We start from the raw sequence: 27,611 nt of genomic DNA on the forward strand, positions 1-27,611 counted from the left end.
TGGCCCTTGCGGTATTTTTTTGTATAAGTCCCGTCTTGCCCGTCGGTAGCCATGCGCTGTGTAAATAAACCCAGACGACTGACAGCGAGCGAAACACGATGTGGCCAATAAAGTCGGTAGGCTGTCTAAGTGAGAGAACATGGCGGAATTGCCGTAGTTGTATTTAGCCAAGCATGAGGATTGTGACGGCGGGTACATACAGGGCCCCTGGCAAGGGCCAAGGCTTGCAGAATGCCCAGATATCCAGTAGACACAGCCTTGACACCGGTTCAGGGCCTCTGACTTTTGCATCTAGCATCCTCGACCGGTATGTACTGCGCATGGGCTACCTTTGCAGCCCCAACAGCCGGTTTATTTTCCCGGTTGTCCGATTGTTCAAGCAAGGCATCCGTGACGGCGTTGGTTTTCCACCATGCTCGTTTCACCTTCATGCCCAACATACAATATGTGGATCCCGGTGTTTTACGACACTCGTGGCGGTCAGGCCGTCCGGCTGACTCCTCGCACAACGGTTAGCCCAAGGTCAAGATATATACCGCACGTGTTGATGTCTTTGCATTCTCTCATAGGTTGGTCTTGAGAGGTGGCCGCCGATCTTGCTTCACCGTTCGCCTGTCACAGCGGATTCCAAAGTGTGTAACCTTGTAGGTATTGTTGCCGCAGGCCTAGGAAGACCCTCGACCGGACTCGCTCGGTTTTCCCCAAGAGGCTGCCGGTCACTTCGGTAGTTGTCTTGCCTGACCTTGCATGGTGTATTACCAGCCTAGACGTGGAATATATTCGATCGGTCTCGTTGACTTTGTTGGAATGTCTCTGGTCGACTCCATAACAGGAACGATGGATGTCCTATGGGGATCCAATGCCTCCGGTTTCTCAACATCATCTGACAGACCATCCAGGATCAACCTGGCACCAAAACTTAACCGCTTCAGCATAAAGACAGCATACCCTCCGAAGCGCTCGACTGTATCGGGCGCCACGGAGCCTGGCAACTTTCACTCGAGCCAAGGTCGTCAAGTCGAGGTGGTAGATAAGAAAGCTCCTTGCGGCCTCAGTCGTGTTTACGGCTGAATTTCGCAAGGTCCCCAACTTCTCAAAGCAGCAATGTCAGTGGGTAGTCTTCCACAGTTCTGCCATTCACCGATGGTTGCGTATACATAAGACCGTAGTAAAAACTGCTCGTTCTCATTGAACAGTGTAATTACCTACTTCGTAGGTACCTAGATGGCCCGAGTCCCCGTCTCGAGGTACCTTGGATGACTAATCGAAGAAACCACTGTACGCGAGAAAACGCGCTTCTGCCAAGCAATTACCAAAGACGCGACTTTCAGCAGCAGACACCCGACCCGAATCACCAACACCAAGATCATCAGTCCACGTCAAATCAACGAATCGCCGAGTTACTCAACTAGCGAGTTCAAAGGTCGAGCGCAGGATCTAAACTCAACTCATCGCATCGCAATGCCACATTCGGTCTCGTCCGACTCTCGACCAAAGACAACAGAAGATCCTGCCGAACCCGTCATGGCCGAGTCCGCGACTAGCAATGGGGACAACCAGGCCACAGCCGATGGCGATGTTGCGATGGCAGACGTAGCAGAGGAGCCCACAGCCTCTGAGGAACCAACAGCCGCGACTAGCTCAAAAAAGGACGTTAAATTGGAGGACTTATTCGCAGATGTCGACTCGGACGAGGAGTTCCCCAGCACGAGGCCAGTCGATGTGCCTCCAGCGAGCTCTCCTCCTGCCACCTCACCTCCATTTCCGACGTATGTGGCAATATACCCAGACAGCAAGACGAACCTAGACTGACATGGCGGGAAAGAGACGTAAATGCCGTGGATGCATCCGACCCCGGGGTGATGCGCGCTTTCTACCAGCGTTTGTTCCCCTGGAGGCAGCTCTTCCAATGGCTCAACCACAGCCCAACACCCACCAACGACTTTGCCCACCGCGAATTTGCCTTTACACTGCAGAATGACGCGTACCTGCGATACCAAGCCTTTCCCACGCATGACCTGTATGTTGTCTCCGTTTTACTCTTGCGAGAACGATGCCCCCCTCCTGACTCGGGCCACTGTCTAGTCTCCGCAAAGACATCCTAAGACTGATGCCCTCCCGGTTTGAAATCGGCCCTGTCTACACCACGAACCCCCGCGACCGCAAGACCCTGAGAAACTCGAGCGCATTCAAGCCCCTTGCCAAAGAGTTGTGTTTCGATATCGACTTGACGGACTATGACGAGATCCGAACATGTTGCGACAAGGCGAATATCTGCATCAAGTGTTGGCAGTTCATGACCATGGCAATCAAGGTCCTCGATGTGGCATTACGGGACGACTTTGGCTTCAAACACATCCTGTGGGTGTACTCGGGTCGAAGAGGTATTCACGCCTGGGTATGCGACAAGAAGGCGAGAGCCATGCCAGATCAAATGCGCAAGGCCATCGCTGGGTATCTCGAAGTCATCAAGGGCGGTGCACAGAGCGCGAAGAAGGTCAACCTTTGGAGGCCACTCCATCCTCACCTTGTGTAGGTTGCGTTCTTCCTTTCCCCCGGATGCCTCCCCCAGACGACTGAAAGCTAACACGAGCTATGTGATCCGCAGTCGGAGCCTGGATCTCCTCAAGACGCACTTTCAAGAAGACGTCCTCGAAACCCAGGACCCTTGGGCTGACCCAGAGCGCGCCGAGCGGCTCCTGCAGCTCCTCCCGGACAGGCTCCTCAACGACGCACTTCGTAAGAAGTGGGATTCGGCACCCGGCCGCTCCTCGACGTCCAAGTGGGCAGATATCGACGCGGTTGCCAAAAGCGGCGTCAGCAAGAAACTCGACGCCACCGCCCTCAAGGAGGCCAAGCAGGACATCGTCCTCGAGTACACCTATCCGCGCCTCGACATTGAGGTGTCGAAGAAACTCAACCATTTGCTCAAGTCGCCCTTTGTCGTCCACCCTGGCACGGGCCGCGTCTGTGTCCCCGTCGACACGCGGGCGCTCGACGAATTCGATCCCACTACCGTTCCGACCGTGCAGGGCCTGCTGGCCGAGATTGATGCTTGGAAAGGAGAGGAGGATGGCGAGGGCACGGATGCGCAAAAGAAGGTGCAGGACTGGGAGAAGACGAGCCTAAGACCGTACATTGAGTACTTCCGGTCTTTTGTCGTTGGCCTCATGAAGGACGAGAGGGACGTCAAAGTCAAGCGAGAACGCGAGGGCGAATCGATGGAGTTTTGATGCAGGGAGGACAATTGCACAGGCGCATTTGGTATGACTCGGTGGATACGGCATATCTGTATGTATATCATCATGACGGTATGGTACGACAGCAATTCTGTTGTGGATAGACAGCATGTTACGTATGTAGCACTCGGGTGTTTGGATTTGATATTTTTTTATTTTTATTCCTGAAACTTGTCGGCTATGAGTCTCCCGTCGTCATCTTTTGTGCACTATCTGCGTCGTGCAACGTCTGCGGCTGCACACCCTCTGTGAGAGTCTGTCTCGCATCCATGTCCTCATCCGCCTCCTCATCAAACCTGCTATCGTTCGCGTCGGCAACGCTGGCAGCGCCCGCTTCTGACGTTGCGGCCCCCTTTAGAACACCGCCCTTGCGCCTGGGGATCACTTCCAGGAACGCCTTGCCCCAGTCACCCAGCTCGAGCCATTTGAGCATAATCTCGACGACGTGATTGGTGGCGAGCACTCGGCGGCTGGCCATCTGAAGATACTCGCCGATGGGGAGCTTGGCCGTGCGAATGCCCCGTTCGCGCGCACGCCGGTGGCACAGCCCCTTCTCCCGGTTGCGGTCCACAAGCCCTCCAATGATGTAGCTGGTGTTCGGTTCCAGGCGGTCCAGGGTGTTGGGCGACTCGGCCGACAGGTAGACGATGGATTTGAGTTCTTCTGTCGTCGGCTCCGGCTCCGGCTCGGCCTGGGGCGTGGGGTCCGATTCATCCCGTCGCAATGCCGGTTTGCCGCCGTCGCCCTTGAGCAAGTCGATCATCTCTCCGCCCTGCGGGCCACGCATGGCTTCCGCCGCGTCGCGTGCAGCCTCGACAAAGTCTCCTTCCATGAGCTTGACGCCCTTCCAATGCACGTGCTGGCTGGCCAGAGTCGTCTCGAAGCGCTCGCGCAGCTTGCCCTTGTACGAGCTGACATACAGGTGCGCCTGGACCGGGGATCGTCGGTTGTCGCTGTAGCACCGCGTGACTTGACTCGACAGAGAGATGAGCTCCCCCTCGCGCATGAACTCCTCAAAGTCGCAGTCGATGATGAGGGCGACGGGGACCCGCGTGGCGGCGACGGGCTTGGGTTTGGCGGGGAGAACGGTGGCTGGGTCGATGCCGGCGGCAGAAGCCTCAGCAAGGAGAGCTTCCTTCTCGGAGCGGCGGCGGGCGGCCCGTTCGTGGCGCTTTTCCCTGCGCTTGTGCTTGCGCTCTTCGCGTGCTTCTTCCCATTGGGCTTTGCGCTTGAGTTTGCGGAGTTGGTTCTTTGAGAGCTTGGGCTGCTCTTGTTCTTGGCCTTCCTGCTGCTCGTCTTTCTCCCCATTCTGCTGCTGCTGCTGTTGCTGCTCCGCCGCCTCGCTATTGTTTCCGGCTTCGGGGTGAGTTGAAGCAGGTTGGTCACCACGTTCTGAGCTCACGCCAGACTCATAACCACTCTCCCCGCCATTGACCCCCCCTGGTGGAAGAACAGTGTCCACGTTTGCCATTGAGTCGCAACAATTATCCCCTGGCCGATATACCGAGTAGAGCTGCCTCTGCCGAGTCCGTTGCAGCTTGTTAGCCGGGTTGTAGTGTGAGAGGCTTCTGGTTTGTCTGACACGACAGTACAAGCGCTTTTTAAAAATTGTCCCAACCTGCAAACATTCGACGCGACAAGGTCGCGGTGATTTCAATATTAGACTGCTTTGGTAAATTTCATTCACAGATATAAGACGCAGAAGATCAGTGATGTGGCTGGAACTGGAGTGCCGGAACCACGTCACAGACGCAAACATGAGATTTTGCACGTCAGTATTATGAGTGATTTTGAGCTCGACAGATGTATCGAAGCCCTCACCGAGCGAAGTCTTTGGAAATGATTAGTAATCCGGACGCCAGCTACGACGCTGCTTCTTAAGCCGGTGCTTTCCGCCTCTTGTCGCTAGCGGCTATACGTTGTAGGTACTAAGTAGTTTCAAAGTGTTTTTAAGGGAACGTCTTAGGTAGGTAATCACGCCATGCGTAGGGTGGTTTTGCGATATTGGGAAAACGCGGTCGCGACGCGTCGCGGGGTGTAATGTACTCAGTACATACGAAGTAGGCCGAGCGAGTCGCAAACTGACGTTACTAATAATCCCAGTAGAGGAACGCCGACCAGAACATTGACGACTTCCAATGTAACTGAGCAGGCAACCGTGGAGTTCATCTTGTCTTCTTGCAAGGCCTTGATACCTACTGGAACAAAACAATTATCGCTTTCTCACATCACTCTTGGGCAAATATCCCAATAGAAAGATTCTTCTTCCTTTGGCACAACACCCTTACGGGTAGCCTCCCACTCAGCTACATCACATCACGCTTTTGCCGCCAACATGTCGTCCAGACCGGAACTGAAGGTATGAACTTCTGAACATTCTACATTCAGATTGATAACAGCAATCCTCTAACCGAGCTTCTTTTCCGGCAGGTCGATGACGAACATGGCTTCATTCGATATTTCAAATCGTTACCCGTGGTCCACGAAGATACGGTCAGGATATTCGATCGAGGAGATTGGTATACAGCCCATGGAGACGATGCCACCTTCATTGCGAAATCAGTAAGCTCTCCCGCTTCGTCGAATGTTCGCCACGCAGCTTACATCGTTGCAGGTCTACAAGACAACCTCGGTTATTCGCCAGTTAGGACGCAGCGACAAGTCCGGGCTTGCTTCCGTTACCATGACCGTGACAGTGTTCCGACAATTTCTCAGAGAAGCTCTATTCAAGCTCGGCAAGCGAGTAGAAATATACCAGAGCTCGGGTGGCCGGATGAACTGGAAAGTCGTCAAACAGGCATCGCCAGGGAATCTCCAGGATGTCGAAGAAGAGCTGGGCGGACAGTTCGAGGCCGCACCCATGATTCTGGCGGTCAAGATCATGACCAAAGCGGCCGAGGCTCGGAGCGTCGGCGTGTGCTTTGCTGATGCAAGTGTGCGGGAACTGGGCGTCAGCGAATTCCTCGACAACGACCTCTACTCCAATTTCGAGTCCCTGCTCATTCAGCTCGGTGTTCGGGAATGCCTCATCCAGGCCGATAGGGGGGAGAAGGAAAAAGACCCGGACCTGGCCAAGCTGAGGCAGATCATTGACAACTGCGGCGTGGCCATCTCCGAGCGCCCGGCCGCCGACTTTGGCACCAAGGACATCGAACAAGATTTGGCCCGGCTCCTGAAAGACGAAAAGGCCGCCACCCTTATGCCGCAGACCGATCTCAAGCTCGCCATGGGCTCAGCCACCGCCCTCATCAAGTACCTTGGGGTGCTGCACGACCCGTCCAATTTCGGACAATACCAACTATACCAGCATGACCTCGCGCAGTTCATGAAGCTGGACGCCGCGGCTCTCAAAGCCCTTAACCTCATGCCAGGACCTCGCGACGGGTCCAAGACGATGAGTCTCTACGGTCTACTCAATCACTGCAAAACCCCACTCGGCAGTCGGCTATTGTCGCAGTGGCTGAAGCAGCCCCTCATGTGCAAGGAGGACATTGAGAAACGCCAACAGCTCGTCGAGGCCTTCGTCAACGACACCGAACTTCGCCAGATCTTGCAGGAGGAGCATCTCCGCTCGATCCCCGACCTCTATCGTCTGACCAAGCGCTTCCAACGGAGAAAGGCCAACTTGGAGGACGTCGTCAGGGCCTACCAAGTCATCATTCGACTTCCCGGTCTTCTCGGCACACTAGAGGGAGTCATGGATGAGACCTACCGCGATCCGCTGGACGAGGCGTACACGACGGAGCTTCGTGGACTCTGCGACAGCTTCGCGAAGCTGCAAGAGATGGTCGAGACCACTGTTGATCTAGATGCCCTCGATAGGCACGAATACGTCATCAGACCCGAATTCGACGACAGTCTGAGGATTATCCGCAAGAAGCTGGACAGGACCAAGATGGAGATTGATGAGGAGTTTGACAAGGCGGCCCGGGATCTGGGGCAGGAGAAGGACAAGAAAATCTTCCTCGAAAACCACAAGGTCCATGGCTACTGCCTGCGCCTAACAAGAACCGAGGCGGGCTGCATCCGGAATAAATCAGCATACCAGGAATGTCAAACCCTGAAGAACGGCGTCTACTTCACCACTAGGAATCTGCAGAGCCTTCGCCGAGAGTTTGACCAGCAGTCACAGAACTACAACAGGACCCAGGCCAGTTTGGTAAACGAGGTTGTCGGCGTGGCCGCGTCATACTGCCCCGTGATCGAGAAGCTCGCTGGTGTCATCGCCCATCTCGATGTCATCGTCTCCTTCGCCCACTGCTCGGTCCACGCGCCGACGAGCTACGTGCGACCCAAGATGCACGACCAGGGCGAGGGCCAGACCATCCTGAGAGAAGCCCGCCATCCCTGCTTGGAGATGCAGGACGACGTGCAGTTCATCACCAACGACGTTGAGCTCACGAGAGACCGCTCCTCCTTCCTCATCATCACCGGTCCGAACATGGGTGGTAAATCAACCTACATCCGGCAGATCGGAGTCATAGCCCTTATGGCACAGATTGGCTGCTTCGTGCCTTGCACCGAAGCTGAGCTGACCATCTTCGACTCGATCCTCGCTCGCGTCGGTGCCAGCGACTCCCAGCTCAAGGGTGTCTCGACCTTCATGGCTGAGATGCTCGAGACGGCCAACATCCTCAAGTCGGCGACCGCCTCATCCCTAATCATCATCGACGAGCTCGGCCGCGGCACCTCGACGTACGACGGGTTTGGCCTCGCCTGGGCTATTTCCGAGCACATCGTCAAGGAGATTGGCTGTTTCGCCATGTTTGCGACGCACTTCCACGAGCTCACGGCGCTGGCGGACCAATTTCCGCAGGTGAAGAACCTGCACGTCACGGCGCACATCAACAAGAGCGAGGATGAAGGACAGGGCGCCAGGCGGGAGGTGACGCTGCTGTACAAGGTCGAGGACGGCATCTGCGACCAGAGCTTCGGCATCCACGTCGCCGAGCTGGTGCGGTTCCCGGAGAAAGTGGTGCGCATGGCGAAGCACAAGGCGGATGAGCTCGAGGACTTTACGACGAAGCACCAGGACCTGGAGCTGAAGTACAGCAAGAGCGACGTCGAGGAAGGCAGCGCCATGCTGAAAGATGTCCTGGTGAGGTGGAAGAACGAGGTCGACACGGGGGCCATGAGCAAGCAGGAAATGGTGCAGAAGATGAGAGACCTCGTCATGGCTGACGAGAAGCTGCTTGCCAACCCTTTCTTTCAGTCGATTAAACAACTGTAATTTTAGATACAAGACGTATGTAACATTCGGGTCAGGGGAGTCTCGAAGGTCGATTGGCTGCATATGATGGTCTGAACAATGTCGGCACGGTGGGATGGGATTTCTTGGACTGGCGTTTGGGACTGGGACGTCGGATTTGATGCCGCCATAGATACTGTTATATCACAAAGGCTAGTAATAGGCCACTGGCTAAGAGAATACGAAGCAAATTTCATTCTTGAACACAACTGAGCAAGAAAACTAGTTTGAACATCTGATTTCGAGAGCAACAAGTAAATGAGTCCGTGGCCAATACTGCTACAATGCTACCTCTCAAGTCAGCATTCATCCTATACAGTGACAGCAAGCCGGATTGAGAGTGGGAACGAGTATTATCAGAAAGTGATAGAACGGTGTATGTTGAATCATGGGGATTCATAAACAGCCTCTGAAGCTATTTTTCATCTTGTGACGAGGGAGATGGCGGAGAAAATGAAGTAGCAGCATACCTAAGAATTCAGGTCAGTATCAAACAAACAAGAACATACAGAAGTGATGCGGGAGATGGTTATCATCAGAAAGTGATAGAACGGTGTAATATTGAATCATGGGGGATTCATAAACAGCCTCTGAAGCTATTTTTCATCTTGTAGCAAGAAGGGGGTGGCAGGAGAAGTTGAGTAGCGGCATACCTAAAAGTTCAGGTTAGTATCGGCGCGAACAAACGTGAACAATGCAGAAGCGATGCAGGAGATAATTGTCATCAGACAAGTGATAGAACGGTGTAAGTTGAATCATGGAAAATTCATAAACAGCCTCTGAAGCTAGCTTTTCATCATGTAGGGGAAGTCGTAGCAGAACAAGTAAGAGAGGACATACCTTTGTAAGAACGAAGATGCCAACATGACGATGTTGGCCCTAGGCCGTGGCAGAAGCACGTCACATCGGCGAAGCTCTCCCGCGCGAGGGCTCCGGGGTGAAAGTAATACAGCTTTCCGATTCTTTCTAGCCGGTAAACTCCCTCCCGTAATCTGCCCTTATGCCAACGAGCAGTGTGGTATGTACAACAAATGGAAATCGCTTCTTCTCGTGTCAGACTGTCTTCCGTAACCAGGCGCGAGCCTATGCCCCTAGTTTATTCCACGGTTGCCTTGACAGGATTGATGTCCACGCCGTACTTCTCCTTCAGGCGCTCGCGTCTCCGCTCCTCGTAGCCCTCTGGCCGGATACCTGTGTTTGGGAGAATTCCGTCAGTTCCATAACCTAGGAAGGGACGACGCATTTTCGAGCAAGGCTCAAAGGACAAATGGAAAACGTACCTCGGCCCTCGCCAATCTCCGCAATGGTCTCCTCAATGGGCCGCCTCCTGTTTGCCCGCATGGCAATCTTGCGCTCGAACTCATCCTCGTCCGGCCGGTCGGTCCAGCCATGGAGACGGGCACCGGTAAGTTCAAAGATACCCATGGTCGCGGAGACGAAGGCGCCAAGACCAAGTACTACGGGCATGCGCCTTCCTACAAAAGCAAACCAGTCAGCGAGAGGTTTCTTTTGTTCAATGTGGTACTGATAGTCGAAGTGCTAACGGCGGAGATTTGACAGGCCAGCAGGGGAAAACAGGCGAGCTGTGGGAAAGATAACGTACGGGTCATGCCGATAACCGAACCGGCTGCGAAGCCGCCGAGCGCCGAGTTCCATGGGTCGTTCTTTTGCCTCAGATTCGCCGACGCGATCTTGGTGAAGTTGTAGGCGCCACCACCGATGGCTGTCGAGGAGACAGTGATTAGCATAGACGTACGGAAAGCACCGACTGGAGACGGAATGTTGAAAGCCGGCAGATAGGGTGCTAGAGGGCCATGGACGTACCGAATACGGCGATGATGCCTCCGCTGCGGGAGAAGACGGATAGGGCGCCCACGTTCTCCCGCTGCAGGGCATTGTGGACTGCGGCCACGAAGAAACCCGATGTTCCTACAATCCCCGCAGCCTGAAAGGCTGCCTTGACGGCATCTTTAGGGTGGTAGACTTGGTCGTCGCCGGCCATGGTGGTTGGATGGTTCTGGTCGGTTGTGAGGGAAGCTGTTGAACGAGCGGAAGGTTTGATGTCCACGTCCGGTCAGGTCAATTGGGCTTCGGCGATTGGATGAGCCGGTTAAACAGTCACGTGATGTTACGGAGGCTAAGATGACTGAATATTCACGTGATATGTCACGTCCGTTTGTGATATTGTACGAAGTACTTCGCATACATACTAAGTATGGCTCAACTGTTGCTGTTTCTGGTCGGAGCCCAGTTATTCCGCCTCCCTGTTCCAATTTCTGCGACACGACACCCCTCCTCTAGCTTGCTTCTACTCCATAATTTCAGAACACCTCATTCGACGCCTTGGGTAGCAAAGGGCTGCAAGGCTACGGAGTTTGGAGACTAGCGAGTGGACGAATGATTTGTCCAAGCTTGCTCATCCTCTCTTCTCGCTCCATCATCAGGCTCTCGCAAAGAAATTGACCCCGATGTTGGGGCCTTGCCTGCTCGCCATACTGGCATAGTAGTATCTCCCTCTTCCTCCATTTCCAATCTCGTCCTGGGCCTCTCTATTCTGCACAGCAGTCGAAAGTCTCGCCAGAGAGGAGGGGAGGCTTTGTCGGGCCATGACTGATGACTGCACGATTTCTTTCCACACAAGTGTACTTGCCCTATCCCCACCACTGTCGTCAGCGTTGGAGTATTATGCCTTGTAACGGCTGTTAACGTAGACCATAGTTCTTCTGGATCCGGTATACACGCTCTTTATGCCCGTAACGTACGTTCGTATTTCGCCTTCGGAGCCGGACGACTATACCCTTGGGGCTGACCGTGAAGTGGTGCAGGCTGCTTATGGCTACTGCTTCCGCACCCTTCTTGCCCAGCTACCTAGTCATCTGCACTCTTTCTCCCCCTGTTAGACGACGGACAGCAATCCACTACTCTCTGAGTTGATCAGCTCCTATTACGCAATCACCAAATCTCCACGAATATTGGACGCTCGAAATATCTTGAACAGGGTTGGGTGGTCTGCCAATATTGAACTGGGGCTGTAAACATCCGGAGTCTGACTAGAACGTTCTCGCCGAGTTATTTCTGCAACAAGCCTACACAAGCCGGATGCGAGACTGGAGCAAGTGCACACCGGAGCCCGGTCAATAGGCCCGCATCCATCCCACGGCCATTCTCAACCACAACTCGCATTGGATCTGACTTGGAGGCCTGGTCAATCCCTTGCTGCCCACGATCCTCCTTCCCGAGATCTGTACGAATCCTAAACACTTCTCACTCCTCTCTGGCCACGAGAAGCTTTGGTCCCCTTCTGCTGTTCTCTTTTCTTCCCAGCACCAGCTCGTCACAGCGTGGTGGTGGAATACAAGCCGCCCTGTTTTCGGCATTCAGCCAGAGACAGCAAGAACAGGCATAACAAACGAGCTGCAAGTGAATTGCTCTTGGTGAGTGAATATCCGAGTAGACATGTTCAACGACCCCTTAGCGTCGACAGTGGCGACGAAGGATGGCTTCGGTGGCGCAGTCCCAGTTCCAGGCCTTGTAGCCTCTGGGCTTGGGTACTTCTTCTCATGTCTCTCCTCTAATCCAATTCTTCCGTCACTCACCTTTTTTCCGCTTCCCCGGCGGAAGTTTCACGTGCTGACAGCCTTGAACAGATCGCTCAGCCAACATGCCGTCACACAGAGGTGGCCGACTTGCCCCTCGCTGGGTCCATGACCTGTATTATATGACTATGCCTGAACTAGGCCAAAGGGTGTCAGAAAGTGTGACCGCACGTCTAAACTACTATGGTAGTCCCGATGCCACTGGGCACCGCCATGATCTAGTCCTTATGACCAAGCAATGTGCGGGACCAGGCGCAAACCCACGCATTCTTTCTTTGCTCTGCCGAGGATGTGACCATCACTTCATCCTCAGAATGGCCTGGGATGCGACACGCCAACATCAGCTCTGCAACGGCGGAAACGAGGTCTCTGACAGCGCCAGGCCGTTTCCTCCCTCCCAGGATGATCACCCTATGCATCATCTCGTTCACGATGGCGGCCTTAGCGAAGAGGAGTGCAAGGAGCATAGTGCCACCCGGCGCTGTCCACTCCTAAGCCGGGAAGCCTACTCATGCTCGGTCCCTGAATGCTCTTTCACTCTCTCCCTTGACATCCACGAGCCGCGCCTGACTAACGAGTGGCTGGACATCCTCACAGACACAGTCAAACTGCGAAATCGTTTCTTGGACGCCAGCCAGGCCGAACCCGAGAGATACCCGGAGTCATACGAGCAATGGGTCGACTCGGGCCCGTCTTTATTGAACACATACCTCCGGAATCGCCTCGAGAACGACCAGCGGAAGATATCTAAGCGCAACAGGCGTTTTCAAGTCGTTTTCGGGAGCGACATGTGGCCTCTATTCCCCTTGCTTGGATACGATGAGGTGACCATTACTCGAGATGAAGATGACGACCAAGAAGAATACTTTGTGCCTCGACCTCTAGAACCCGTGAGAGAAGGAGAGCCTACTGAGGAAGGGTCCCTCAGATTCTATATTGAACAGATGCAGGCCGAGGCGGAGAGCTGGGTGATCCGCACCAAGGGCCGTCCTGACACCGGCAACAGTGACATATATGCTCAGGAGCCCTTGGAACGCCAGCTCCACTGCTGCCATTGGCCTCGGACAACTCCCGATCCAGGCGCCGACTACACCCAGGCCGAGTTCACCCTGCTCGGCATTTTACCCAACATGAACCCGTCGCTCATCATGTACGCCTACTATCGCCAGGTCTACACTTGGCCCGCCAACAAGCACCTCTTTGCCCATTCACTGGTCCAAATATCGACTCGCATAAACGACGATGACCTTCAGCAGCAGGCTGCCCTGGAGATTTCCATGCTTGAAGAACCCCAGCCGGCCCAAAGCAGCGAAGATGAGGATCTGGTCTGGCAGGCCTTTACGTATTTCGGCATCGACGCGTCGAACGTCGTGGCGGACCATGAAATCACAAGTGCTTTCAGGAAAAAGATGAACCAAGGAGAGGATCAAAGCAGTGCCGCCCGGGAGTTCATTCGCATTCTGGGAAGACACAGGAACAGCCGGCGACTTCGGGAGCTTGCCGACAACAGCCACGGACAGATGTCCCTTGTCACGGCACATGATTTTCTGGGTGCAAACCCCAATGACGGTGCTTATATGATCATGCGACAGGCGGATGAAAAGGTAAGGCTGACCAGGAGGAACATGAGGAACATGCACTGCCTCTACTTGCCCGCACTCTATGTGTAGCCACTGGGCCGGACATTTTTTGCTGATTGCATCTTCCAGTTGAACCAATATCCTGGCGACGAAGCTATGCGGGAGGAAGTTTCCGAGGCTCTCCTAGTGATCGGCTCCGATAGGAACATGGGGCAAATCACAGAGAAGGCCTTGGAGCTGACGTCGACGATTCATACCAACGGCGACGTTAACATGTGGTCTGGGAATGGAAACCCGCAGAGCGTGGGCCAAGTTGGTCTGACGAATATCGGTAACACCTGCTACCTAAATAGCTTGTTGCAAGTCCTGGAGCGTGTTGGCCCGATCCGGGAGTTGTTGGCGAATTTCGAAGACGTTCAGCTGCCACTTGACGACGATGCCATCTCTGCGCGTCGCCTCGGTGGTAGCCAGCTCCCCATTAGCAGGCCCGAGGCGGTCGTCGCCCATGCTTGTAAGTCGGCTCTCCTCCCCCATCCATTTGTTTCAACCCCCAAACCCCTTCTCTTGCTTTCTCGTCACTAACCACTACCGCGTCTCTAGTCGTCGAGGAACTTCGCAATCTTTTCAACGAGATGGAAACGACGTCAATGCCATCAGTGCGCCCGACCCAACGGCTCGCCAATGCTGTTCTGATTTCCGATGAACAGATTGCACTGGCATCGAAGCAGGAGGGGTTGTTGCAGCCTCAAGAACAGGTACTGCTGCTTCCGTTTGAACAAATGGACACGCAGACTGCGCCTCCTCTGCCGGCTCGACCTTGTCCGTCTCCCCCCGCGCCGGCGGGTGACACTGTCCAGCATGTCGAGCATGTTCAGCACGTTGAGCATGTTCAGCATGTTGAAGATGCCAACATGGTTAACGTCTCCGTCAACTCCATGTCCGAGATGTCCGACACTGGAAGTCAGGGTAGCTCCAAGACACTGGTTGAAGGGGCTATGGACCTCGATCCTGTCGTTAACCACAAGGACGATAAAGCAGTCGAAGCTAGCACGCCATCGGACGATGAGAAGGTCCTGGCTTCACTGACGAGACAGAAGCGTTCCTCTGGGACGGACCAGCAAGACGTTGAGGAAGTCATGGGTTCCATTATCAATCGTCTCCAGGCCGCTATCAAGCCCGAGCATGTGCGGCCTGACGGAGTCCAGATTGAGACGATCATGAAGACGTTCTTCTTCGAAGTAGTCAACCATACTAAGCTAGGCCAAGACACCGGGTACCGGTCGGAGACAACGCTCGATCGTTCAATTACGGCGTACCCAGCCGAGAACAGGGACTGCACGATATATGAGGCGCTTAGCCGCAACTTTGATCGGCAGACCATCGAAGGCAGCGACATTGTTCGCTATAGCTCCATAAAAGAGCCACCACCTCCCATTCTGCATGTACTGGTCCAGCGAACCAAACAGACGGGCCAGAAGAATAGCAACCCTGTCGCTGTCGAAAGCTTGCTCTACCTCGACCGATATATGGACGCCGAGCCCGAGTCGACTCTGTTCAAACTACGCAAGTTGAGCTGGTTCCTACGGAAACGACTGGAGCAGATTTCCGCTTGTCCCAAGCCGCCAAGCGATGAGGATGCCGAGCTCCTCGGCCGTTTCGTAGACACGCAGGTCAACGCCCCGCCACAGGAGATGGCAGGGGAGCAGCAGCCTTCACTCCTCACAGGCCAGCCACCGGTGAGGTTGAGTTTTGCCGCGGAACCGCCCGGTCTCAAACCTTTCACCGGGGCCCAGTCCCCGAGCCCCGGGGAGGCCGACGATGCCTCCAGCCTCTTGCCCGTCGACATGCCACCTGTGGCGCAAATCGAGGCCATGGCGGAGGGGAAAGCAAAGGCCTACCTGGATGCAGTCGACAAGCTCTTTGGCGACGACCTGCAACGGCACGCATACCGGCTCCACGCGGCCATCTGCCACAGTGGACACCTCAACGCGGGTCACTACTGGGTGTGGATCCAGGACTTCGAGGCGGGTGTGTGGCGGAAATACAACGACGAGACGGTGACGGAGTATGCCAATGAGGCGGAGGTGCTGGCGATTCTCAATACGTCGGGCGATCCGTATTACCTCTGCTACGTGCGCGAAGACCAGAGGAACGAGCTTGTCCGCGAACCAAAACGCGACGCCTCGGCGATTACCATGGACATCGACCTGACGGGACGCATGAATGGTAGCCCCGCCAGCAAGGATTCGACGGCGGTGGTGGATATTCAAGTTGGCGACGAGGAGTATCTCCCTCTGGTCGGCCATCCCAACACGCCGACGACTACCCCGTCCGAGCCCCACGGCCCGCCGCCTACATACGAAGAGACTATGGCGTAGGAGACCAGGCTTGAGGAACGAATGCGGACGGGGGTAGGCGGAGCCAGCGGGCCTTTGGTACATTCGGGAACCCGACGGCTTCCCAAGGGATTCACCATCAGTATCTATTGGCTTATCCGGCACCTTGCTGCTCTTCATTTCCCTGCAGCTATTCTTGTTCTGTTCCCTATTTTGTTCGTCTTTCATTCTGTTCCCCCTAAGGTTTTGCATGTCCATATGAGGGAGAGGAAACCAAGCCGAGAGCGCGATAAATGAGGGAATATACAGAGATGACATTAAGCGATTTGGCTACTTACTTTTTGTTTCTTCCTTGCGAAACGCAGCGCTGGATGGGCCATGAAGCCTAGGTGTGGCATTGGAGGCTACTTTCACTCGCACGCTTCCGATTGTTGTATGCTATACCCAAAGACAATGACAGTGAACGTACGCCCATGATCACACAAGACCGCGCATGCATGTTCCAGGGCTAAGCATAAGAAAGAACATCTCATTCGTTTTCGTGCGAACCAACTGGAGTCTTGGTATCTCGACAAGTATGCCAACTGGCCTGCCCTACGATCAACCTCGAACAAACCCCCGGCTGACTGACGACTCGTTCAGTAATCGCGGGTCCCTTCGCCCTCTCCCTCATCGTCGTCGTCGCCGTCGTCGTGGATGGGGATCGGGGGAGGCGGCTGCGGTGTCGAAGGTTTGTGGATTGGGTGACCCGAGGAGTCTGTCGTTTGTTCCGAGGACGACATGATGGTCCTGCTTTGTTGGGTTGAAGAAGGAGTGAGGTGGTTTAGTCTGGACGGCTTTCATCTGTCAGCTTCTTATTCCATGTGGATATTTCCCCCTTGATACTGACATGGTTCCTTACCTATGGAACTGACGTCTGGCGGTGAGTTATCGATTGTTCTGCTGCCAGAAGATTACAGCGATTGGGAGGTATGGAATGAGTAGAACACTCCGTATATCTTTGCTGTGCTTCTCTATCATGGTATGACCGGTGACGTAGCTGTTAGGTGAGAGAAAGTCAGATGACCATGAGAACGTGACTAACCGGCGAAGAGAGCGAGGAAACGAGTTACTTCCCCTGGAGGAAGTTGGATGTATCGTCCGTATATATTGAAGCGGCGATCTTCTGTTAAGGTTCTTGCTCGTTCATCTCGAGAAAGTAGCTCCCTTCACCTACTACTCGGTACTCCAAGGTACAAGGAGATACCGCCGCAACGCTACAAGACCTAATATGTTGCTACTCATACAAAGGTCTTGTCTTTAGCTAGTCCGGATTTGTTGAACCTCCGCCTTCCGTACTCCGTGCTCCAAGGTCCGTACTTCGTTACCTCGAAACTCAAACAACTCTAGTGGCCTCTTCACCATCATCGACTCGCATCGAATTGTCAACGCTAGACACCATATACAAACGAATACATCCAGAGACGGGCTCTCTCCTGTGTCAGTTTCTATTATCGATTTCGGTCATGATGATGATGATGAGATGGCGCGCCCGTCATCACTCACTACGAAACTATAGTCGGTAGAGGATTAGAATATCCCGCGGCCCCCTTTCCCCTCCCCCGTCAAATGGTCCCATCCCGTCTCTTTGGGTTTCTCCTTGCACAGGCACCCAGTAAATATCAAATCTATCAAGTTGCCTTTCACTAGGACCAAGGACGTACTGCGAGACGACCTCTTCTTCCCTTGTAACATTGCTCGACCATCGACCTGAACCATCGTATCACCATGGCCGACTCCACTCGCCACGACTCCTCGAAAGAGTCCCTTAGCCCCTACGGCGTTGCCCGAGCCACCATCCAGGGCAAACCGCTGTCCCAGCAAGAGGTGGAGCGTTACAACGACTTCTTCAGGGCCAGCCTGTATCTCTGCCTCGGCATGATCTATCTCCGTGCCAACCCCCTGCTTCTCGAGCCACTGGCCAAGGACCACCTCAAGCTACGCCTGCTCGGCCACTTCGGCTCCACGCCGGGACAGACCCTCGCCTACATGCACTTCAACCGTCTCATCAAGAAGCACGACCTGAATGCCATCTACATTTCCGGCCCGGGCCACGGTGCGCCCGCCGTCCTCGCCCAATCCTACCTCGAGGGAGTCTACTCCGACGTCTACCCGGACTGTTCCCAGGACGCCGAAGGTCTCCGTAGGTTCTTCAAGCAGTTCTCTTTTCCCGGCGGTATCGGCTCCCATGCCACCCCGGAGACCCCGGGTTCCATCCACGAGGGCGGCGAGCTGGGCTACGCCATCTCCCACGCTTTCGGCGCCGTTTTTGACCAGCCGGACCTCATCGCCTTGACCGTGGTCGGCGACGGAGAGGCCGAGACGGGGCCCATGGCTACCTCTTGGCATAGCAACAAGTTCCTCAACCCCAAGGTCGACGGTGCCGTCCTCCCCGTCCTCCACCTCAACGGGTACAAAATCAACAATCCGACCGTGCTCGCCCGTATCACCCGCAGGGAGCTCGAGGACCTCTTCGTCGGCTACGGGTGGACGCCCCACTTCGTCGAAGGCGACGACCTGGACTCCATGCACCAGGCCATGGCAGCCACCCTCGAGCACTGCGTCGACCAGATCCGCCGCTTTCAAAAGGAGGCCCGAGACGCCTCCTCTTCGCCACCGTCGTCGTCGTCATCCTACGCATCCGCTTCCTTCCCGCGTCGGCCGCGGTGGCCCATGATCATCCTCCGCACCCCCAAGGGCTGGACGGCCCCTCGCAAGATCGACAGCAACTACCTCGAAGGTTTCTGGCGCGCCCACCAGGTCCCCATCACCGACGTCGCCAGCAACCCGGAACACCTGGCCATCCTCGACAAGTGGATGCGCTCCTACGAGCCGCAGCGTCTCTTCCCCGACGGCCACCTTCTACCCGAACTGCGCGATCTCTGCCCCGCGGGCGACCGCCGCATGAGCGCCAACCCCGTCACTAACGGCGGTGTCACCCGCCGGCCGCTCCGCCTGCCGGACTTTCGGGAGTACGCCATCTCAGTCGAACGCTCGGCCGGCGTCAGGATCTCGAGCATGGTGAACATGGCCGGCTACCTCCGCGACGTGGTAGGCGCGAACCCACACACTTTCCGACTCTTCGGCCCCGACGAAACCCAGTCCAACAAGCTCGACAAGGTTTACGAGGTCGGCAAGAAGGTCTGGATGGGCGAGTACTTTGAGGAGGACAAGAACGGCGGCAACCTCTCCCCCGAAGGCCGCGTCATGGAGATGCTCTCCGAGCACACTTGCGAGGGCTGGCTCGAAGGCTACGTCCTCACCGGCCGACACGGCCTCTTCAACAGCTACGAGCCCTTCATCCCCATCGTCAGCTCTATGGTGAACCAGCACTGCAAGTGGATCGAGAAGTGTCTCGAGGTCGAGTGGCGTCACAAGGTCTCCTCGCTCAACATCCTTCTCACCGCTGTCGTCTGGCGCCAGGACCACAACGGTTTTACCCACCAGGACCCCGGTTTTCTCGATGTCGTGGTCAACAAGAGCCCCGAGGTCGTCCGCGTTTATCTGCCCCCCGACGGCAACTGCCTCCTCTCTGTCATGCACCACTGTTTCGCCAGCTCCAACTACGTCAACGTCATTGTTGCAGACAAACAGGAGCACCTACAGTACCTCACCATGGACGAGGCCATCGCGCACTGCACCAAGGGCATCGGCATCTGGCCCCAGTTCAGCACCGACGCCGGCGCCGACCCGGACGTCGTCATGGCGTCGTGCGGCGACGTCAGCACCCACGAGTCCATCGCCGCCATCGACCTCCTCCTCCGGCATTTCCCGGATTTGCGCATCCGCTGCGTCAACGTCGTCGACCTCTTCAAGCTCATCTCGCACATCGACCACCCGCACGGCCTCACCGACCGTGAATGGTGCGCCGCCTTTACCAGCGACCGGCCCATCATTTTCAACTTCCACTCGTACCCCTGGCTCGTCCACCGGCTTACGTACCGTCGGCCGGGCGCTTCGCAAAACCTCCACGTCCGGGGTTACAAGGAGAAGGGGAACATCGACACGCCGCTCGAGCTCGCCATTCGGAACCAGACGGATCGGTTCAGTCTCGCCATGGATGCCCTGGACCGCATGCCACACCTGGGCAACCGCCGCGCTGCGGCCCGCGAGTCCCTCCACAACGAGCAGATTCGTGTGAGGAATGTGGCTTTCGAGACCGGGCAGGATCCTCCTTTCCTCACCGAGTGGATGTGGGAGCGTAAAATTCAAAAGTAGAGAGTACTTGGTGGTTGGAATGCAAGACAAGGCCGGCGTGCATTGCATCCCTGCAGCCGTCCCGCACCTCCTCCTCCCACGGACTGTCGGCTTCCGGCATGATGGCAGTGGCGGTGAGTCTTCTGTTGGGAATGCGCGTAACTCAGATACTGTTGAGGGGCGATGGGCCAGGGCGAGGAATGCAGATAATGTGAAGGGTTGAATTCTCAAGCCCGTTTCTTTTCGTGAAGTGAAAGACAAAAATGCACTCGCCTCCATCCTCCCATTGATTGTTCCCTGCTCATTCATTCGTTCCGTCCCGTAATCCATCCATCGACAAGACTCGCATGATACCTGTCTCAGGGACATGCTCTGATTCCTCCGACTCCCTGCTTTTACCCCAAACGCCGGCTCCTGGAGGTATCCTCGAACAATAAATCGCGAAAATTAAATATGGTATAAGGAAAGAAATGCAAATAGGAGGCGACCGAAGCATGAGACGAAAACTATTATCGCCTCTTGCTGGAAAGGCAGAATATTATATCGCAAATGGACCAGCTCGCTCGCTCGCTTGTCTAAAGAAAGGACGAGGAGGAAGGAGAAAAGAAGAGGAAAAATAAAAAAGTGGTTGGGAGGGAGAAGATCACCAACAACGCAACCTTTTCCAGATTGACCCCTGCCCTCTACCGATCGACTGTCCATGTAGGTTCGGACCGCGAAAGCCGGGGCCCCTCTTCTCTGCGTCGTCTTGGACGGCTCCTTCGGCGTGAGGGTCAAGCGGGCTCAAGGGCCTGGTGACGCCACGGCGATCCATGGCCAGGTGGTCCGGGAGCATTCCGGCCTCGGCGAGTTGGCGGGCCTCGACGACGCGGCGGACGATGAGGGCGAAAGTCTCCTCGATGTTGACCTCGATGCGGGCCGAAGTCTCCATGAAGCCGCAGCCGCGGCGGCGGGCCCACTCGAGACCGTCGGCGGCGGATACCTGGCGGGAGTCCTGCAGATCGCACTTGTTCCCCGCGACCATCTTGACGGGGGGGACGGTCTTAGCGCCGCTTCCGCCGCCAGGGCCCGGGGCGAGGCCGGCGCGTCGGGCGCGTTCGGCGTTGTCGATGCGGGTCTCGGTCTCCATCTCGATGAGGTGGTGGAAGTGATTCAGGGCGTCGAAGGAGTCCCTGGAGGTGATGTCGTAGACTAGGAGGAAGGCATCGGCGGAGAGGTTGGACGAGGCCCACATGCCGCGGTATTCCTCCTGGCCGGCGGTGTCGGTGATGGAGAGGTGGTAGGTCTGGCCGTCGATGCGGCGGGTCACCGAGTACGAGTCCTCGATGGTGGGGTCATAGTCGGAGGTCCACTGAGAACGGACGAGACGCAAGGTGATGGAGGATTTTCCGCAGCCGCCATCGCCGTAGATGGTGATGGATATGGGTGTCGGGGGTTGTTGTTGGCGTTGGCGTTGGCGTGGAGGGGTCGAGCCCATCTTGGTAGGTTCGGCGGCAGAATTGGTCGATCAGAGGAGGGGTTGGGATTCCGGCTAGTCTTCTCTTGGTGCCTCGCATGCAAGTGGTAGGTACGAAGTAGACAGACTCATCAGGTGTACGTGTGTGTCATGTATTGGCCATCACGTATGTCAGACGCGTGGGTTATGTCGCGGTTGTCGTGGTGTTGTGCGCCTTGGGGGTAGTGGGAGGATGAAGTGACCGGCGCGAGAGTTCGCGACGCCAACGGCCAACGAGGCTGCCTGATAGAGACGGGTATAGGTATGCCTGGTTATACTGCGTGCCAGAAAAAAGCCTGGGATGTTTGCGCCGGGGAGATTTGTAGTTAAATGAGAAGCTGCAGACAGAGGAAATGGACATCATCGGCGGCGGGACGGTAGGTAGGTAGTTGCATACCGGTATTAATGTGGCTTGACGGTTACCCTGAAAATGAAAATGATACCTGATAATTACTTCGTACCCTACTTCCGATCCTGGAGCAGGTGCTCTTCCCTGGCACTTGCCCAATCCCACAATGTCTTTATGTCAATGCGCCTAGAGGTGAGGTAGGTACGATACTACTCGGTACTATACGTAGTATCTACCTTTTAGCCAGAGAAAGACCGACCTGTTTCCTTGGTTCCTTTGTCCGTATCACTTTCCTTTTCTATTATTTCCTCCGTCTTCCACCAGCCACCAGGGTTTCATTTGCCTGTTCATGTCGTTTCGTCTTCTCTTTTTTGCTTTTGTTTTCTCACCACTCAGACCAGGTACCTCATACGTTGTACTTTGTGCATATTTACCCCTTGTCAGTTCAAAGCTGCAAGTGCGGTTGGTACGCTAGCTCTTAGCCGCAGAATCCTTCACCAACATCCGGGACCTGTCTTTGTGGCGAGTGATAGGTAGCTCGAGTTGTCTAGGTACTTTCCAGTTCTTGGCCACAAAATATGAGTACCCTTTGGGCGCATTCTCCACCGAGCCTTTTTTTTTTTTTTTTCAACGCATCGCTGACTTACATGAATACATTGTACAGACAGAGCCATGCCTGAGACCTCTAGCCCACGCACCTCAGCAGCTGAACAAATGCCTCAATACACCATTATAATCCCACATAATTGCATCGAGTAGGTAATCATCTTCGTCTGGACTCCTCCGCGGAATCTTTGGGATGACTCTATGTCCTCGGCAGAATCGCATCATTTTAGCTAGTGCCGGCATCGGCAAAGACTCGGTAGATTACAAATTGTATCCATTTCTTCTGAAACAGAAGAGCGTCAATTCTCCCCAAGATTCGCCAAGGTTGCGGTGACTGAGTAACAAGTCTTGACTTTGCCCAGTGCCGTGTCTCCGAGTAGAGGTATCATTCTTTCTCTAGTGTTATTCTCATCCCCGGGTCGCTCTGCGTTACATCAATATATCCCATCGCAGATAATACACGCCGGAACGGAGGAGGCCAGGAACTTGCCTATTCGAGATAATTAGCCCTTGCCCAGTTCAAATCAGTCCAACTACTAGGTCAATCGGGAACGGATCGTACAACGTAAAACGGTCATGACCCAACTGAACGGAAACGGCCCCGCCTCCTCTGGCTTGAGCCGAGCTGGTGAGGCCGCGGACGTAGGTTTGGGATTTCTCTTACTTCCCGCCCTGTCAAGTTCCTTTTGCCGAGTTCTGGCTAATTTGATCATGCTCCCTCGCAGCTACTGGACGCTGTCAAGGAGTTAATCCTTCCCGTCATCAAGGCGGCCGATGACGCCGTCTCTGACAGAGCTCAAGGCGTTTCGTCTTCCGTCGACTCGGAACTCATCCCTCGCAGTGTTCTCGTCGAGTCCCTCAAGCCGGAAACCCTGGTCAAGAAGCTGAACCTTTCCCTCCCAGAAAATGAGGGCGCCGGCAGGGAGGGCTTGCTCGACTTTGCCTCCAAGGTCCTGCGGTACAGCGTCAACACGTGGGATCAGGGGTTTATGGATAAGCTCTATGCCAGCAATACACCAGCACGTTTTTCTTCTCCCACCGCTCGCCTATGGCCTGTCCCCTTGTGAAAATCGTCTCCTCGTTTCTGACTGAACTATGCAGGTTGGCTTGGTGGCAGATCTTTTGCTGTCTGTTCTCAATACCAACGTGAGTCAGCCCCCCCGCATAGAAAATTCGGAAACATGAGCACCCATAGCAGCATCTGATGAATATCACTTGGACCGTCGGACTAACTTCACGCCAGCTGCATGTCTATCAAGTTTCCCCGGCCTTGACCGTAATCGAGAAAGTCACAGCTCAGCGGCTGGCCAACCTATTCGGCTTCACGGGCCCCAGGGCCGGTGGCATCTCATGCCAGGGCGGCAGTGCCTCGAACCTCACATCTCTCGTCGTCGCCCGTAACTCCCTCTATCCCGAAACCAAGGCCGACGGGAATGGTTCGCATACCTTCATCCTCTTCACCAGCGCCCACGGCCACTACTCGGTCAAGAAAAGTGCACTTACATGCGGCATGGGCGCCTCCAACGTCTGGCAAGTTCCGGTCGATGCCGAGGGACGCATGATCCCCGCCGAGTTGCGCAACCTGGTCCTTCGAGCCAAGTCAGAGGGCAAGACCCCGCTCTATGTGAACGCAACAGCAGGAACGACGGTCCTGGGATCATTCGACCCCTTTGAAGAAATCTCGGTCATCTGTAAGGAGTTCAACCTCTGGCTGCATATCGATGCCAGCTGGGGCGGGCCCGTGGTCTTCTCCGCCAAGCAGCGCGGCAAGCTTGCGGGGGCACACCTGGCCGACTCCTTGACTATCAACCCCCACAAGATGATGAGCGTGCCTGTCACCTGCTCGTTCCTCCTCACCAACGACCTGGGCGTCTTCCACACGGCGAACACCCTGCCGGCCGGCTATCTGTTCCACGCCGATGATGGCGCCGAGCCCGGCGACACCTGGGACCTCGCCGATCTGACTCTGCAGTGCGGTCGCCGCGGCGACAGCCTCAAGCTCGCGCTGGCGTGGATCTACTACGGCGCCGCCGGCTTCGAGCGTCAGATCGACAACGCATTCGGCCTGGCCGCCCACCTCGCCTCGCTCATTCAGCAGAATGAAAACTTTGTCCTGGTGTCGTCCAACCCCCCTCCATCCCTGCAGGTCTGCTTCTACTACGCACCGGGGGGCAAGCTGGCCGACGCGCCCGAGGATAACACCCGGACGACGCGGACCATGGTCGAGAAACTCGTCCCCCGGGGCTTCATGGTCGACTATGCACCTGGCGACAAAGGCAGCTTCTTCCGGGTGGTGGTAAACTGCCAGACCTTGCGCGGGACTGTCGAGGGTCTGGTCAAGGCGTTGGAGGACGTTGGCCGAGAGGGGGCATAAAACATAAAACAGGCATCCTAGATGGCAACTAGAATTCTGGTTAGAAGATAAAGATAGAATAAATGATTAGACTTGGGTTCTGGATGCAATGATCTGACGTCGATCGATCCCCCTCATAGCCGGTGAGGGGCTCGGTGAAAGAAACCGGGAAAGGTACCTGGGTGGGGATATAGATAAGATAAGATAAGATAAGAACCACGATAAGATACGAATACGAACAGTACGATTCAGAAAAATTTCCCAGTATGCACAAGAAAAGTGTCCCGCTTTGACCAACACACGGAATCGCCAACCACTTCGACTGTCAATTGCGCCATCTGCAAACATGGGAAAACCTAGAACAAAACGTCAGCTCGTCCGCGAAGAGCGTAAGCAGAAGAGGAAGGCCGCCGAGGCCGCCAATGCGGAAGCCGAGCGTCATACCAAACGACGCCGCCCCGAAAACGATCACGATTCCCACGCCGACGAACCTGACGCGAAACGACACAACGACGGCAACCACCATGGGTTCCAGGTCCCGGAAACAGAGTTCTTCGGCATGCTCCCCGACGAGGAACAGGAGTACTTCCGCCGCGCCGACGAGCTGCTCGAGCTGAACCAGTTTCCTTCCGACGAGGAGCGAGATGTCTTCTTGCAGAACATCTACCGCGAGGCCGTCGGGAAGGAGTTGAAGCTCGCCAGCAGTCAAAGCTTGTCGAGGCTGATGGAGAGGCTGATACTCCTGAGCACCACGGCCCAAAAAAAACGCATCTTCGCCGCCTTCGCGGGCCATTTCCTCTCGCTCGTGCAGCATCGGTTCGCCAGCCATTGCTGCGAGACATTGTTCCTGCAGAGTGCCCCCGTGGTGACCCAGGAACTGGGCAAAGACACGAGATTCGTGGTCGATACCAAAGGCGCCGGTACAAAAAATGGCGACGGGGAGGAAGGAGAGGGAGAAGAGGGAGGGGACGGGGATGAGGAGCCTCAGCAGTCCATGGAAAACTTGTTCCTACTGACCCTTGACGAGTTTGAGGAGCATCTGGGCTACTTGATGACCGACAAGTTCGCGTCGCATACCCTTCGGGTGCTCCTTGTGGTTCTCTCCGGGAAACCACTCGACGACCGGTCCACCAAATCGCTGATAAAGAGCAAGAACAAGGAGAATATCACCGTCCAGGGGCTGACGCCGGGCGATGGAGACGAACTCAACACTCAGCTCCGGGCGGTGCCCGGTTCCTTCACCATGGCCGTGAAGAAGATCATCACCGATGCCACGGCAGGCATGGACTACACCGCGTTACGAGTACTCGTCAAGCATCCCACCGGCAATCCCCTCCTCCAACTCCTCCTCGAGCTCGACATCTCCCTCAACCACAAGAAAACGCAAAAGGGCGCCGAGCCCCCCAAAGACACACTCCTACATCGACTACTGCCGGGGGCCCCCGCCTCCCTAAACGACGCCGATTCCGAAGCCTCCGACTTCGTGAACGGCATGATGTATGAGCAGATCGGCTCTCGTCTCCTCGAGACCCTCATCACCCATGCGCCCGGCAAGATCTTCAAGGCGCTGCATCTCAACTTCTTCGCGCCGAGGATAGCCACCTACGTCCGCAACGACATTGCTTCCTACCCAGCCATCCGCGCCCTGAATCGCTTCAGCAAAGACGACCTCGTCGACGCCATCCAGAAGATCATCCCCGTCATCCCGGCCCTCGTATCCAAGGGCCGCTTCAACGTCATCAAGACCCTCTACGAGCGCAGCAAGGCCCGCGCCGCCGACGACCAGATGCGTCCCATCACCACGGCCCTGATCAACGCCCTCGAGGCCGACACCAAGGATCTCATCCCCAAACTCTGCCAACTCGGCGCCCCCGACCAAGACGCCGAGGAGGCCGGGAAACCCCCGTTCCAACAAGACCGGCAGAACAAGCAAGCCATGGCCTCGCACGGCGCGCACCTCGTGGCCACCATGCTCGCCACCCCCGTCGCCCCCGCCAAAGCCGCGCAGACCTCCCTCCTCGCCCTCTCCGCCGACCAGCTCCACGACCTCGCCACACGCACCCCGGCCTCGGCGGGGATCCTCACCGCGGCGCTCGCCCACCCGGCCCTGCAAAACCCCATCTTCCACAAAACCCTCGTCGCGAACCTCATCCCCCGCATCGCCGACCTGGCAGACAGCCAACCGGGCCACGTCGTCGTCAACGCCATCGTGGCCGTGCCCTCGCGCGGCAAGGACCGTGCCGTGCCGTTCCACATGAAGCAGAACATCATCGGCAAGCTGGCCGAGCGCGAGCGGGACCTGCGCGATTCGTGGACTGGACGCAAGGTGTGGCGGACGTGGAAGGGGGACATGTGGAAGTCGAGGCCTGCCGACTGGGCCAGATGGGCGAAGGAGGTCGATGGCGAGGTTGAGGCGAAACCCAAGCCCTGGGAGCTGCTGAGGGAGAAGCAGCAGCAGAAGCAACACCAGAAGGAGAAGGGGCAGGACTCGGCGACTGCAGTGAAGGAGAAGTGAGATGGGGTCGTGCATGGTGGCTTTGTATATTTTGATACCCTCCAGACATATCTATATC

At 55.9% G+C, this 27,611-nt stretch overlaps 10 protein-coding genes across 10 annotated transcripts; 6 read left to right on the forward strand and 4 right to left on the reverse strand.

The window, feature by feature from the left end:
- Positions 1-1,461: 1,461 nt before the first annotated feature.
- ACRALDRAFT_2044972 (uncharacterized protein) lies at positions 1,462-3,233 on the forward strand (the record flags this gene model as incomplete). The annotated part of the gene is made up of 4 exons (XM_071021484.1): positions 1,462-1,769; positions 1,826-2,020; positions 2,086-2,532; positions 2,609-3,233. 4 exons carry the CDS (start codon positions 1,462-1,464, stop codon positions 3,231-3,233), a joined length of 1,575 nt encoding a protein of 524 aa, XP_070871196.1.
- A 184-nt stretch (positions 3,234-3,417) lies between these two features.
- Positions 3,418-4,710, reverse strand: ACRALDRAFT_1073037 (uncharacterized protein; the record flags this gene model as incomplete). Its single annotated transcript, XM_071018056.1, has 1 exon — positions 3,418-4,710. One exon carries the CDS (start codon positions 4,708-4,710, stop codon positions 3,418-3,420), a length of 1,293 nt encoding a protein of 430 aa, XP_070871197.1.
- A 642-nt stretch (positions 4,711-5,352) lies between these two features.
- On the forward strand, positions 5,353-8,469 carry ACRALDRAFT_1053081 (uncharacterized protein; the record flags this gene model as incomplete). The annotated part of the gene is made up of 3 exons (XM_071015764.1): positions 5,353-5,598; positions 5,670-5,801; positions 5,854-8,469. The coding sequence occupies exons 1-3, from the start codon at positions 5,575-5,577 to the stop codon at positions 8,467-8,469; spliced, it is 2,772 nt and encodes a 923-aa protein (XP_070871198.1). The 5' UTR covers positions 5,353-5,574.
- A 1,114-nt stretch (positions 8,470-9,583) lies between these two features.
- ACRALDRAFT_1073039 (uncharacterized protein) lies at positions 9,584-10,489 on the reverse strand (the record flags this gene model as incomplete). Its single annotated transcript, XM_071018057.1, has 4 exons — positions 9,584-9,678; positions 9,768-9,962; positions 10,091-10,210; positions 10,312-10,489. 4 exons carry the CDS (start codon positions 10,487-10,489, stop codon positions 9,584-9,586), a joined length of 588 nt encoding a protein of 195 aa, XP_070871199.1.
- Positions 10,490-12,397: 1,908 nt separating this feature from the next.
- On the forward strand, positions 12,398-16,041 carry ACRALDRAFT_2030392 (uncharacterized protein; the record flags this gene model as incomplete). Its single annotated transcript, XM_071020658.1, has 3 exons — positions 12,398-13,687; positions 13,793-14,174; positions 14,264-16,041. The coding sequence occupies 3 exons, from the start codon at positions 12,398-12,400 to the stop codon at positions 16,039-16,041; spliced, it is 3,450 nt and encodes a 1,149-aa protein (XP_070871200.1).
- A 1,725-nt stretch (positions 16,042-17,766) lies between these two features.
- ACRALDRAFT_2114411 (uncharacterized protein) lies at positions 17,767-20,256 on the forward strand (the record flags this gene model as incomplete). The annotated part of the gene is made up of 1 exon (XM_071023684.1): positions 17,767-20,256. One exon carries the CDS (start codon positions 17,767-17,769, stop codon positions 20,254-20,256), a length of 2,490 nt encoding a protein of 829 aa, XP_070871201.1.
- A 622-nt stretch (positions 20,257-20,878) lies between these two features.
- ACRALDRAFT_1037254 (uncharacterized protein) lies at positions 20,879-21,712 on the reverse strand (the record flags this gene model as incomplete). The annotated part of the gene is made up of 1 exon (XM_071015055.1): positions 20,879-21,712. One exon carries the CDS (start codon positions 21,710-21,712, stop codon positions 20,879-20,881), a length of 834 nt encoding a protein of 277 aa, XP_070871202.1.
- A 110-nt stretch (positions 21,713-21,822) lies between these two features.
- ACRALDRAFT_213644 (uncharacterized protein) lies at positions 21,823-22,846 on the reverse strand (the record flags this gene model as incomplete). Its single annotated transcript, XM_071024119.1, has 7 exons — positions 21,823-21,998; positions 22,077-22,141; positions 22,197-22,249; positions 22,401-22,515; positions 22,582-22,690; positions 22,727-22,777; positions 22,822-22,846. The coding sequence occupies 7 exons, from the start codon at positions 22,844-22,846 to the stop codon at positions 21,823-21,825; spliced, it is 594 nt and encodes a 197-aa protein (XP_070871203.1).
- Positions 22,847-22,902: 56 nt separating this feature from the next.
- ACRALDRAFT_1083716 (uncharacterized protein) lies at positions 22,903-25,146 on the forward strand. Its single transcript, XM_071019495.1, has 4 exons — positions 22,903-23,327; positions 23,411-23,704; positions 23,787-23,831; positions 23,929-25,146. Exons 1-4 carry the CDS (start codon positions 23,262-23,264, stop codon positions 25,057-25,059), a joined length of 1,536 nt encoding a protein of 511 aa, XP_070871204.1. The 5' UTR covers positions 22,903-23,261; the 3' UTR covers positions 25,060-25,146.
- Positions 25,147-25,384: 238 nt separating this feature from the next.
- Positions 25,385-27,553, forward strand: ACRALDRAFT_1083717 (uncharacterized protein; the record flags this gene model as incomplete). The annotated part of the gene is made up of 1 exon (XM_071019496.1): positions 25,385-27,553. One exon carries the CDS (start codon positions 25,385-25,387, stop codon positions 27,551-27,553), a length of 2,169 nt encoding a protein of 722 aa, XP_070871205.1.
- Between the last annotated feature and the right edge of the window lie 58 nt (positions 27,554-27,611).

Source organism: Sodiomyces alcalophilus (genome assembly GCF_042370955.1).
Source record: "Sodiomyces alcalophilus JCM 7366 unplaced genomic scaffold ACRALscaffold_10, whole genome shotgun sequence".
Classification (NCBI taxonomy): Eukaryota; Fungi; Ascomycota; class Sordariomycetes; order Glomerellales; family Plectosphaerellaceae; genus Sodiomyces; species Sodiomyces alcalophilus.

What these genes read in the sequence shown, in the direction of transcription:
- ACRALDRAFT_1083716 (XM_071019495.1), top strand. Translation starts at nt 23,262, where the DNA reads ATGACCCAACTGAACGGAAACGGCCCCGCCTCCTCTGGCTTGAGCCGA. An exon ending in TCTATGCCAGCAATACACCA is followed by an intron (nt 23,705 to 23,786) that starts GCACGTTTTTCT and finishes TGAACTATGCAG; the next exon opens with GTTGGCTTGGTGGCAGATCT. An exon ending in TGTCTGTTCTCAATACCAAC is followed by an intron (nt 23,832 to 23,928) that starts GTGAGTCAGCCC and finishes ACTTCACGCCAG; the next exon opens with CTGCATGTCTATCAAGTTTC.